This window comes from Cucurbita pepo, chromosome LG09, assembly GCF_002806865.2.
Source record: "Cucurbita pepo subsp. pepo cultivar mu-cu-16 chromosome LG09, ASM280686v2, whole genome shotgun sequence".
Lineage (NCBI taxonomy): Eukaryota > Viridiplantae > Streptophyta > Magnoliopsida > Cucurbitales > Cucurbitaceae > Cucurbita > Cucurbita pepo.
Genome location: NC_036646.1, coordinates 3,894,251 through 3,907,441, shown reverse-complemented (window position 1 = coordinate 3,907,441; position 13,191 = coordinate 3,894,251). Strand labels below are relative to the sequence as shown.

General features: G+C 40.1%; 2 protein-coding genes across 4 annotated transcripts; both read left to right on the top strand.

The window, feature by feature from the left end:
- The first annotated feature begins 418 nt into the window (after positions 1–418).
- LOC111801759 (probable LRR receptor-like serine/threonine-protein kinase At1g67720) lies at positions 419–8,526 on the top strand. Of its 3 annotated transcripts, none has more exons than XM_023685903.1 (16): positions 419–634; positions 819–1,356; positions 2,501–3,012; positions 3,973–4,102; positions 4,197–4,268; positions 4,354–4,422; positions 4,520–4,591; positions 4,701–4,769; positions 5,915–6,081; positions 6,166–6,407; positions 6,489–6,615; positions 6,680–6,745; positions 6,834–7,020; positions 7,105–7,237; positions 7,320–7,663; positions 8,149–8,526. In XM_023685903.1, exons 1-15 carry the CDS (start codon positions 514–516, stop codon positions 7,632–7,634), a joined length of 2,820 nt encoding a protein of 939 aa, XP_023541671.1. In that variant the 5' UTR covers positions 419–513; the 3' UTR covers positions 7,635–7,663; positions 8,149–8,526. The 3 variants fall into 3 exon arrangements, with proteins under 3 accessions (XP_023541671.1, XP_023541670.1, XP_023541669.1); XM_023685902.1 differs by having other exon boundaries at positions 8,015–8,151; XM_023685901.1 differs by lacking the exon at positions 8,149–8,526 and having other exon boundaries at positions 7,320–7,946.
- A 1,181-nt stretch (positions 8,527–9,707) lies between these two features.
- Positions 9,708–11,401, top strand: LOC111802419 (RING-H2 finger protein ATL47-like). Its single transcript, XM_023686770.1, has 5 exons — positions 9,708–10,126; positions 10,242–10,404; positions 10,485–10,557; positions 10,645–10,879; positions 10,981–11,401. Exons 1-5 carry the CDS (start codon positions 10,044–10,046, stop codon positions 11,189–11,191), a joined length of 765 nt encoding a protein of 254 aa, XP_023542538.1. The 5' UTR covers positions 9,708–10,043; the 3' UTR covers positions 11,192–11,401.
- Positions 11,402–13,191: the final 1,790 nt, after the last annotated feature.

Genomic DNA, 13,191 nt, shown 5'->3' with positions numbered 1-13,191 from the left:
TTCGTGCCCTAACATCCTTGTTGACACACCGCCCGGTGTTCACCCTCTTCGGGGTTTAGTACCCCCCTTCGTGTCCCAGCGTCCTTGTTGTCACACCCACCCTCTTCGGGGTTTAGTACCTACCTTCGTGGGTAGTGTCTTCGTTGGCGCACCCCGATGTTCACCTCCTTCGGAGTTCAGCACCCCTATTCGTAGCCTAGCGTCCTCGTTGGAAAACTCCTAGTGTTCACCCCCTTTGAGGTTCAACGTCTTTTCTGGCGCACCGCTCGATGTTCAGCCTTCTCACTAGTACATCCGGTGTATACAATTTGTAAGGAACCACGACTCTTTAGAATTGTATGATCCACACTTCGAACATAAACTCTTTACCACATGCTTTTCATTTTCTCCAATTGCATTAACGTGAGCTCCTCTCCAACTGTTGTCAACATGGAATAGACAAAGGACAAAGGTGGACCGCCATGTGACAGTGGAGCTTAGAACACTGTTTACGTCGTGATAGCTATCACTGTAATGCAAATCAGTGATAAAAATCAGTGGGTTTTGTTCATTTTCTTTGATCTTCAAATGGGTTTTCCTCGTTTTTTGGTTTTGATTCTTCTCGTCGTTTCTTCAGTCGATTGTCAGGTTAAAGGTATGTGTTCTTTCCTTCTTGCTTTCTGGTGCTGTTCTTGTTTTATTTGAAGCAAACAACGAATTTTCCAAATGAATCTTTGTTTTTCTCACTTTCAAATCAATTGACGCTTAGAAATGCATACCCATTTCATTTAAAATGATACCCACATCGCTGATTTGTGTAATACCAAACTCATAAACAGAGTTCATCAGTATAGACTGTGGTGGCTCCAAGAACTACACCGACCCAGTTACAGGTCTGGCATGGATATCCGACGCCGGAGTCATGGCTGCCGGTGGCTCATCGCCGGTGGAAAACCCACATGGGAACTTGATGCAATATGGAACACGGCGGGATTTTCCGATCGACGACAAGAAATACTGCTACACTTTGGAAACAGAGGAACGGAGAAGGTATTTGGTTCGAGCAACTTTTCAGTATGGGAGTTTGAAGAATGAAGAAACTTACCCTAAATTTGAGCTTTATTTGGATGCAACTAAGTGGTCGACTGTTACTATTTTTGATGCTTCGAGGGTTTATGTGAAGGAGATGATCATTAGAGCACCTTCAAGTTCATTTGATGTGTGCATATGCTGTGCTACTACTGGCTATCCGTTCATATCAACTCTTGAGCTACGCCCTTTTAACCTTTCGATGTATGCTACTGATTTTGAAGATGATTTCTTCTTGGAAGTTGCTGCTAGAGTGAATTTTGGTGCTTTGAGCAAGGATGTGATTAGGTAAGCTTCTTTGATCAGGGTTTGATGGGTTGATATGGTCTGCTTTCGCCTGTTACGTATTGTTGTTAGCCTCAAACGTGTTTGCTAGGGAGAGGTTTCCACACCCTTATAAGGAATGAAATGTTTCGTTCTTCCCCTCTTCGATTGATGTGGGATCTCACAATCCACTCTCCTTGAGAGCTTAGCGTCTTTGCTAGTATACCGCCTGGTGTTTGGGTTTGATACCATTTGTAACAACCTAGACCCACTGCTAGTAGATATTGTCGTTAGCATCATGGTTTTAAAACGTGTCTGCTAGGGAGAAGTTTCCACATTCTTGTAAGGAATGGAATGCTTCGTTTTCCTCTCCAACTGATGTGGGATCTCACAATCCACTCCCTACTGGGAGCCCAGTGTCCTTGCTGGTACACCTCCTGGTGTCTGGCTTTGATACCATTTGTTACAACCAAATCCACTGCTAGTTAAATATTGTCCGATTTGGCCAGTTACGTATTGTCGTTAGCCTCATGGTTTTAAAATGCGTCTGCTAGCGAGAAGTTTCCACACCCTTATAAGTTATGGAATGCTTCGTTCTCCTCTCCNCCCCCCCCCCCCCCCCCCCCCCATTGGGAGCCCAGAGTCCTCGTTGGCATACTTACTGGTGTCTGACTCTGATACTATTTGTAACAACTCAAATCCACCCCTAACAGATATTGTCCGTATTGACCAGTTACGTATCATCATCAGCCTCACAGTTTTATAACGCGTCTGCTAGGGAGAAGTTTCCACACCCTTATAAGTTATGGAATGCTTCGTTCTCCTCTCCAACCGATGTAGGATCTCACAATCCACCCCCCTTGAGAGCTCAACGTCCTCGCTGTCACACCGCTCAGTGTCTGGCTCTAATACCATTTGTAACAACTTAAACCCACCACTAGTAGATATTGTCCGCTTTGGACCGTTACGTATTGTTGTCAGCCTCACGATTTTAAAACGTGTCTGTTAGGGAGAGGTTTCCACACCCTTATAAAGAATGTTTCGTTACCCTCTTCAACCGATGTGGGATCTCACAGCTTAGTTTTCAAAAAAACAAAAACGAAAAACGTAATGGTTTTTGAACGGGACTCGGGGAACTGCTTTTTTGATACGTAGTTTGTTTTTATAGGTACCCAGATGATCCATATGACAGAATTTGGGATTCAGATCTTGAGAAGAGGCAAAATTATCTTGTGGGAGTAGCTCCTGGGACAGAGAGAATCAGTACTATGAACAACATCAATGTAATGACAAGAGAATATCCGCCTGTTAAGGTGATGCAAACAGCAGTTCTTGGCACAAAGGGAGTGCTCAGCTACAGGTTGAACTTGGATGATTTTCCTGCCAATGCCAGAGCTTATGCATATTTTGCTGAAATTGAAGAATTGGGTCAGAACGAGACTCGGAAGTTCAAATTGGAGGAACCGAACATTCCCGACTCGAGTAATGCAGTGGTGAATATTGCTGAGAATGCCAATGGGACCTATACTCTTTATGAACCGAGTTATATGAATGTCTCTTTGAGTTTTGTGCTTTCGTTCTCCTTTGTCAAGACTCGAGATTCAACACGAGGACCGCTTTTGAATGCATTGGAAATTAGCAGATATGTCGAGATTAATGCCAAGACCGATGGGCGAGATGGTAGGTTCTCTTCACCACCATATCTTCTTATGAAGATTAGTGATATCCTGAAACTTTTTTGTGAGATCCCATATCGGTTGGAGAGGGGAACGAAGCATTCCTTATAAGGGTGTAGAAACCTCTCCCTAGCAGACACGTTTTAAAACCGTGAGGCTGATGGCGATATGTAACGGGTCAAAGCGGATAATATCTTCTAGTGGGGCTTGGGTTGTTACAAATGGTACCAAAGCCAGATACTAGGCTGTGTGCCAGCGAGGACGCTGGCCCCCAAGGGGGGTGGATTGTGAGATCCCATATCGGTTGGAGAGGGAAACGAAACATTCCATTCCTTATAAGGGTGTGGAAACCTCTCCCTAGCAGTTGCATTTTAAAACCGTGAGACTGACGACGATACGTAATGGGCCAAAGCGGACAATATCTGCTAGTGGGGCTTGGGCGGTTACAAATGGTACTAGAGCCAGACACTGGGCAATGTGTCAGCGAGGACACTGGCCCCCAACGGGGTGGATTGTGAGATCCCACGTTGGTTGGAGAGGGGAACGAAACATTCCTTATAAGGGTGTGGAAACCTCTCCCTAGCAGACGTGTTTTAAAACCGTGAGGTTGACGACGATACGTAACGGACCAAAGCGGACAATATTTTCTAGTGGGCTTAGGCTGTTACAAATGGTACCAAAGCCAAACACTGGGCGGTGTGTCAGCAAGAACACTAGCACCCCAGATTGTGAGATCCCACATCGGTTGGGGAGGAAAACGAAACATTCCTTATAAGGGTGTGGAAACCTCTCCCTAGTAGACGCGTTTTAAAACCGTAAGGCCGACGACGATACGTAACGAGCCAAAGCGGACAATATTTGCTAGCGGGGGGCTTGGGCTGTTACACTTTTGTGTTTTGTCTGTGATCGATCATAAATTCTCTACTGAAATGGATTGACTAGTGTTTTCTGTTCCAATTTGTAGAGGCTGTTGTAAATGCCTTACGTACCATGTCAGCGGAGAGCGTTCAGACAAATCAAGGCGATCCCTGTGTTCCAACGAGCTGGGAATGGGTGACATGTACTGCCACGAAACCGCCGAGAATATCGAAAATGTAACGTTCTTCAACTCTTCTGAATCTACATTCAAGGAAAATAAGCATTTTACCTCGACATATATATCTATCTATCCGTCTGCTTTTCTTGCAGTGAGCTCTCTAGAAAGAACGTCAAGGGCGATATTCCTCCCGAGATCAATACTATGGACGGATTAACGGAATTGTAAGTTCAACTTGCTGTAAAGAAGCTCGGTTTTCGTAAGTTATCCCTATGCAATTCACTATCATGTCCTCGTTTCGATCTTCAGGTGGTTAGATGGTAATTTCCTTGCAGGATCACTGCCCGACATGAGTAATCTAGTAAATTTGAAGATTTTGTAAGCTCTCGAGGTTATCTACAACTTTCCGTTCTCGAACCGAATGAGCGTACGTCGTTGTGATTTAATTGTGTGATCTTTTTTGGTGAATATGCAGACATCTAGAGAACAACAAATTGACAGGGACATTGCCTTCCTACTTGGGTACTTTGCCCAACTTACAGGAACTGTATGTAGCACTTTCTAACTCTTAAGCGTTTTGTATCGAACGGGTTTGGTCGAAGTTTTAGTAGAGAACATTTTTGTTATATTGATCGACTGTGAATCGTATGTGGCAGATATATTCAAAACAACGCTTTCTCGGGCGAAATACCGTCGGAGTTATTGGCAAAGAAACTCGTGTTTAAGTAAGTACTCGAAACTGTTATTTTACCACGTGGTTTGAACTGTCTTTGAGAATGTGGCTTTCTAGGGATAAATCATCAAAATGACAAACGTCGTAAACGAGTTTCGACCTTAAGAGGTAGGACTCGTCTCGAGGGAGTCCTGGCTCGATGCATGAACATGTTTGTCTGGTTAGAAATGAAATCGACTAGTCCTTATTTGTAATAGCCCAAGCACACTGCTAGCAGATATTGTCCTCTTTGGGGTTTCCCATAAACTCGTCTATAGGGAGGGATTTTCACACCTTTATAAAGAATGTTTCGTTCTCTTCTTCAACCGATGTGGGATCTCACAATCCACACCCCTTGGGGGCTCAGCGTCTTCGCTGGCACACCGCTCGGTGTTTGACTCTGATACCATTTGTAATAGCTCAAGCCCACCGCTAGTAGATATTGTCCTCTTTGGGCTTTCCCTTTCAGGTTTCCCCTCGAGGTTTTAAAACGTGTTTGCTAGGGAGAGATTTCCACACCCTTATAAGGAATGTTTCGTTTTCTTCTCAACTGATGTGAGATCTCACAATCCACCCTCCTTAGGGGCTCAGTGTCCTCACTGGCACACCGCTCAGTGTCTAGCTCTGATACCATTTGTAATAGCTCAAGCCTACCGCTAGCGGATATTGTCCTCTTTGGGCTTTCCCTTTCAGGTTTCCCCTCGAGGTTTTAAAACGTGTTTGCTAGGGAGAGATTTCCATACCCTTATAAGGAATGTTTCGTTTTCTTCTCAACTGATGTGAGATCTCACAATCCACCCTTCTTAGGGGCTCAGTGTCCTCGCTGGCACACCGCTCGGTGTCTAGCTCTGATACAATTTGTAATAGCTCAAGCCTACCGCTAGCAGATATTGTCCTTTTTGGGCTTTCCCTTTCAGGTTTCTTCTTGAGGTTTTAAAACGCGTTTGCTAGGGAGAGATTTCCACACTCTTATAAGGGATGTTTCGTTCTCCTCTCCGACCGATGTGAGATCTCACAATCCACCCCCCTTAAGGGCCCAACGTTCTCACTGACATACTATCTAGTGTCTGGCTCTAATACTATTTGTAACAGCCCAAGCCCACTGCTACCACTACCAGGTGTTCCCATCTATTTTATTGTTATAATCTTATCGTGCAGGTACGACGGTAACCTCGGGCTGCATGCAAGTAAACGATACAACATGCATTCTAAAGTTATAATAGGAGTTTCATTGGGAGTGCTTGTACTTCTGATACTTCTACTTGTAGGAAGTTTTCTATTACTCCACAAGCTTCGAAGACGGACGACGCCTTATCATAAAAAAGGTCTCTACTTGACAAACCTGCTTAATACTTCTCGTATAGCACCACTTTTTTCCGACGTATCTCATCGTGTCGTGTGGATCTTAGGTGGTTCTCTGAAAGCCAGCACAAAACGCTCTTCTGGCTACTCGATCGGCAAGGGGGACGAAGGCATTGCCTACTACTTATCTCTCGCCGAGCTGGAAGAAGCAACTAATAACTTTTCTAAGAAAGTCGGTAAAGGCAGCTTCGGATCAGTCTATTATGGGAAGATGGCGGATGGAAAAGAAGTAGCGGTTAAAATCATGGCCGAGTCATCGGCACATGGGAATCAGCAGTTTACAACCGAGGTAGGTCATCAGCCTGTTATTGGATCGATCTCATCATGACGAAATTAAGCTCGATTTGCTGACCGTGTCGAGTATTGACAGGTTGCCTTATTATCACGAATTCATCACCGAAATTTGGTCCCTTTGATCGGGTACTGTGAAGAAGAGCATCAACGGATTCTCGTTTATGAATATATGCATAATGGAACGTTACGAGATCACTTATATGGTCGGTTCTTCTGCTAGGCTTAAGTTTATTTTCCCGTGTTTCTCTGCTAATCATTTATCGACAGGTAGTACCGAACCGAAGCACTTGGACTGGCTGCCTCGTCTGCGCATTGCTGAAGATGCAGCTAAAGGTTCATCCTAGTTAGAAACTATGATATTTGCCACTGAATTTCAAGTTTCCATCATCAAGCCTTTTGTATTCGAATCAATTCTTTTCAGGGCTCGAGTATTTGCACACGGGATGCAGTCCAAGTATCATCCATCGAGATGTAAAAACGAGCAACATCCTCCTCGACATCAATATGAGAGCGAAAGTTTCCGACTTTGGCCTCTCGAGGCAAGCCGAGGAAGACTTGACCCATGTCTCGAGCGTCGCTCGAGGAACAGTAGGCTACCTGGATCCTGAGTATGCATCGTTTATTGTTTTTCCTAGACATATCACTCCTCCCTAAACCGTTGGCGAGTGAAACTGAACACGTGAATCTAACAGGTACTACGCTAGTCAACAACTGACCGAAAAGAGCGACGTTTATAGTTTTGGAGTTGTTTTGCTCGAACTGATCTCCGGGAAGAAACCCGTCTCACCGGAGGACTATGGCAGTGAATTGAATATCGTTCATTGGGTATGTAAGATCTTCGCTCATCTTCGCTTTCACTGCATCATTGTAATTCTCGAGTCTTTACACGATTGATCGGTTTCTACAGGCGAGGTCGTTAGTCCATAAAGGGGACGTGACGAGCATCATCGATCCGTTTCTAAACGGAAAAGTCAAAATAGAATCGGTATGGAGAATCGCCGAAGTCGCCATTCAGTGTGTGCAGCAGCATGGAGTTTCCAGGCCAAGGATGCAGGAAGTCATTGTGGCTATACAAGATGCAATCAAGATTGAACAAGGCATAGAAGGAAACCAGAAACTATCTTCAAGCAGTTCAAGAACACAATCGTGTCGAAAAACGTTGCTGACGACGTTTCTCGAGATCGAGAGCCCCGACGGTTCGCTCCTTCCCTCTGCAAGATAAGGCCTCGACAATTCCGCTACGATTTTCGGGTAATGTACGATAAAACGAGTAGATACCTTGACTAAATGTTGGTTGGTAGGATCACTGACAAACACAATCTTTACCTTTCACTATTCCTTTATTGTTCAGTCTAAACATGAGATAGAAAACACAATCACAGATATACGTTCTTCGTTCAACATAGAAATATAGATATACGTTCTTCATTCAACACGTGGAGGTGAAGAGTTGAACTTCTATCCTTTGGTTGAAGATATACGTCTTAATCAGTTATCGACATTATTATAGATATACATTGGTTTGAGAATGATATCCATTACATGAATTGATGTACTTTTTAATACATTGGTTAGTCTCTCATTCCATCCTTGACCTCGCAGAAGATCACGAACTTTACTCGAGGCTCTGGGTGTATTGCTCTTGCAGTTCACAGTCTTGAGTAGCTAGCTTAGGCTACACAGCAATCACTTGTGTCTGATGTAGTGGTACTATCTCAACGAACTCTCTTAAACAGGTGAGGACAACATGGTGAGTGCTAACCTGCTCGTCATCCATGGGATGTAGCTAGCGAACTCATTCTAAGGTTGTGTAGTCGCTCAAGGTTGGAGGTGCTACCCTTATACGTGTCAGCTCCATCAGACCACCCTAGAGACTTAGAAAACCACCCCGACAACCCTGGAAAAACAAAATGGTAGCCTCTTAGGCAGATAAGATAACAGCCTGCATAGTGTCTACGAAGCTTCCACATCTTTTTCCACTTCGGTACAGTACGGTTAAACTACGTGTGAGGCTGATTCAAGATGTGTGACTTGATAGTTTGACCGTTGAATAAGTCAACTTTTTAACCATGGTTTAAAACTTTCATTAAAATAATATTATAAGATTTTTAGAATTTAGTGGACTTTTAATTTTGTCTCTCTCCAAAGATTCTCTTAAAAGATTTCAATGGCTATAAAGGAATCTTTATGTCTTCTAAATCAATCAATATTAAAATAAATTAAATGATTATAAAAATAATAATCATATTGATTGCTTAATTATATATACATATTTTTTTATGATCATAAAAAAAAATATATTCTAAATTTTGTATTTTTGTAATAAAGTTTAATAATAATATTTTAAAATAATAATAAAAGAGCGGAGAATATTATATTATTAATTAAAGATTATTCCAATATAAATTAAAAGTTAAAATTTCATTGGTTTTAAACGATTTAGTGTTTAGTGTTTCCCGTTATTGAACACGTGTTAATATAATATTTTAAAATAAATTGAGCGGACAGTTTGACAATGAATAGGAAAGTGAGAAATGTAACGGTTTAAAAAAATTTGATGACCCGAAAAACTCGACTGTTTGGATTAGATTATGCACGGATGTATTGAGTTGGTTCATAGGCTCCCTTAAAACTGCTCGAGTTGAACTAAATCGATCCAAATTTATTGTTATGACAATTATTTATTTATATTTAATTTCATAATTATTTGTTGTTCATAAAAATAAAATTTTTATTTTAATAACTAATATTTTATGAATAAATGACCCGAACAACTCAAACCAATCCAATGAAAAAAAAAATTTCGGTTGGGTTAAGCTGGGCTCATTTTTTTATAAGGGTAAAAAAATTTACAGCTAATGTCTCAACCCGACTCGACCCAACCCAATCCACGAACACGCTAGTTTCTTTCAAAATCACTTTCCATTTTTTTGTTTTTATTTTTTAAAATTAAATAATTATTAAATAAGATTTTAATTATACAATTAGGTTTTTATTTATTTATTAATAACCAATATAGGCCATGAAATTATTAGTAAAGCATAATTAATTAGCCCAAATAATCCCAAATTAATTAAGTGGCATACGTCATTTACATCAAAATTAAAATAATAATTCTATTTCCAATAATGGAAGGTAGAAAATATATAATATTAATAAAAAAAAATAATTAATTATGATTTTCACAAAATTAAATATTCAAAGCAAACAGCTTGAAAGGATTCTGTTTTGGATGGATAAGAACGAAAATTCAAGCTTTAATTAGAAATATATATATATATATATATTTATATATTTCCAGCAAACCCTTAATTGATCCAACCATTCAATCTTCATCTTCATCGTTTATGAAAGCTTCTCTGTCCACAGAGGTGGAGAGTAAAGGTCATTTCACTGCCACCCGCCATTGACTAAAGGAGGACAAAGCGCCCTAAAAGCTTATTTTAGGGTTTCGAAGCTGGGTTTGTTGGGGTTTTCCTTGATTCTTTTTTGATTGGGGATTTTGGGTGATCGATTTCTAAACGAGAGATTGTTGTTCTTCCGCCATAGCCACGAAGAACAAGAGCTTTACGCTCTGGTTTTTCCCCTGTTTTCATCGGTTTCTTGTAGAAGACGAAACGGAATTTCTCGGATGATGTATTATCAGCTCGAGAAATTCTCTCATCACGATTCTTTACAAGTTTTGGAAGCCGATATTCAATATGCAAATTCTCTGTAAGATTTGTTCATTTTTTAACTTTGAATCATGATGATCGACGATTTCTTATAAAAGGGTTTACGGATTTTTAGGTTTTTGATTCTGTTCTTCGTTTGATTTTTGGGTTTTTAGGGCGGCGGCGATCCCCATGGCTAAAGAAGGCGCCTATCTTCAAATGAAATTGGTTTATAATCATTTAGCTCCCATTGTTTTGTTCTTGCTTCAATGGATGGATTGTTCTTGCTCATGCTTGTTTCCCAGATATTTAAGCCTCTTCCACATACTTGTGTACAAGGTTTGTAGGGTTCTTGTAATTGTTAGCCATTAGATGATTATAGGAAGCTATCTTGTTCTTGAGCTTGCTATCTAATTCAGGTATATCCAGAGGGAAAACAAAAACGAAGTATATCTAGACATGGAAGGAAGGCAACCATTAGGGAATTCTATGGTACTGAATTGTTTAGTTTAGCTAATTAGCTGCTGTTCTTTCAATTGTGAGTAGTTCTGAGTGTTCTGATCTTGTTTCGAATATCAGCTATAATATTGCCATCGCTTCAGCGAATCCACGGTAGCTTGGATAAGCTGGATGATTGTAAGGAAGAGTGCCATTGGATTGAGATGCCTAGCAAGAAGAGAGGCGATAAAGATGTTAGACTCACGAACGTCGATACGAAGCGAGAAGACGAATGTGGTATTTGCTTGGAGCCGTGCACGAAGATGGTTTTACCGAATTGTTGTCATGCAATGTGCATCAAATGCTATCGAAATTGGTAAAAAAACGAGTCTTATCATGCATCTTCGTTGTGTATGAAGCATTTTGAAGTGTGTTGTTTGTGTGTGTTCACATGCTTGTTCGTCTCCTACATTACAGGAACACGAGGTCGGAGTCCTGCCCGTTTTGTCGTGGCAGCTTGAAGAGAGTCAACTCGGAGGACTTATGGGTGCTCACTTGTAGTGATGATGTGGTTGACGCCGAAACCGTTTCGAAGGAGGACACGTTGCGCTTCCATCGCTATATAAACAGCTTGCCAAAAGACTATCCGGACGCGCTGTTCGTAGTATATTCTGAATATCTATTCTAGGTTCGAGTAAAGTGTATAGAGGGAAATCCCGACTCGACATGTAAAGGTCTGTCCTCTCTGCTTTATATAGAATAATAATTGATCAAATGGCATGCTTAGTTAGAACTAATAACGCATTTGGGCTCATGTCATTACTAGTGTATCTTATGAACTTGAAAGTGCCATTTCATTTCTAATGCACTAATTGTCAATAAAGATGAATTTGGTCTCTGATGGAGTGTATCGTATGATAGTAAGGTTTGCTCGTACGTGTTTTTCGACTTTGGGTTTCTGTCCTGCCGAGACGACGAAAAAAATAGAGCATTTGAGTCATTTAAGACATAGATTAAAGGTATTGTGAGATCCCACATCGGTTTGAGAGGGGAACGAAGCATTTTTTATAAGAGTGTGGAAACCTCTCCTTCGTGGGCGCGTTTTAAAACATTGAGAGGAAGTGATATGAACCAAAAGACATCAATCATACAATATACTTCAATGAAGATGCGAAGAAAACGTTGTTGAAATTATCGAAAGATATTTCCATTCAAGAAGAATGAATCTTCATTGTTATGAATTTTGGGTGGATCCTAATTTATAGGAATTTAGAGTTATGTTTCTTTAATGTATTTTAAGGCTAATTTACCTGGTGGATAATTATAGTTTATGTTACTAACTCTTGAAATGCCTCCGGGAAGGTTAAGGGTTTTATTTTGAGGCTATACAAAACTATGTATGTTATCATTGTAAGGAGACTGTGAAAATATAAATAAAAGAAGCATTTGTGCTTTTCTTTAGCCAATGACTAAGTTTCTTTGCAATTTTATGGAGTTTAATCATTCAAGGTCGTCATGATCAATTTTGCTTGTGGCGTGATTCGAATTCCAAATAAGTGTTTTTGTTTTGAGATATTTGATCAATAAGGTAATTTGAATTTTACTTTCCCTATCATTAGGGCTAAGTTTAGATGGTATGTTTAGAATCATTCAAGTCAAATATGATCAGATGGAGTGATTCGAATCTCCAACATGTGTTCTTGCCGAGATATTTGAATCTTACTCCCCTTGTAATGATTTCATATCATTTGGTATCAGAGCCCTTGGGCTGATTTCTTATCGGGAGTCTAGAAGCGAAAGCCCAAAAAGGACACTATCTGCGGGCGGTGGGCTTGAGTTGTTACAAATGGTATTTATAAGGGTCGGTTAGAGAGGGGAACGAAACATTATTGTATGGAAACCTCTATTTAGTTGATGCAGGGGAAGATTGGAAGGGAGAGTCCAAAGAAGACAATATCCGCAAGCGGTGGGCTTGAACTTGGGCCGTTACATTCACAAAAGAGAGGCCTTTGAAGAAGTTTTGTATAATGAACATAGTTTTATTATGACGTATCTTTTACAAGTGTTTAAAGAGATCGTGTGGGGAATTGATAATTTGCATTGAAACGCATATGGAAGGTGAATTTGGACTTCAATACAAAAGTTTCTTCTCCTTTGCTTGGTGGTTTGGTTCTTTTCTTTTCGTATATCGTTTGTTCTTCGAGAGATATGTTGCTTTCTCGACCCAAGTTAATGTGTCATATAGGGTAATGCAGGTTGGGTTGGAAAAGTATTTTGAACCAACCCAAATAATGTATCTAGAATATTTTTGAAACAATAGGTGTTTTTCAGACAAAATACAAAATTTAGTGGTATTTTTATAACCTCACAAGGTGGAATCAAATATGAAGAAACGTCGTATCTACGACGAGGATTGAGAAATATAATATAATATTTTACCAACATAATTTCTAAAAAATCAAAATTTGATATTACATCATCCTTTCACACGAAAAAAGTTTTTAACTTATAATAATTTAGAAAACGTTAGATATTGTTATATATAATTAATAATATTTAAAAGAAACATAAAATTCATTGTTTGACTATTATAAAAAACAATAAAACGGGAAACAAAGAAAACATAATTATTTTTTTTTAGTTTGTAATAGAAAAAAATATATATTTATTTTTAAATTGAAAAAGCGG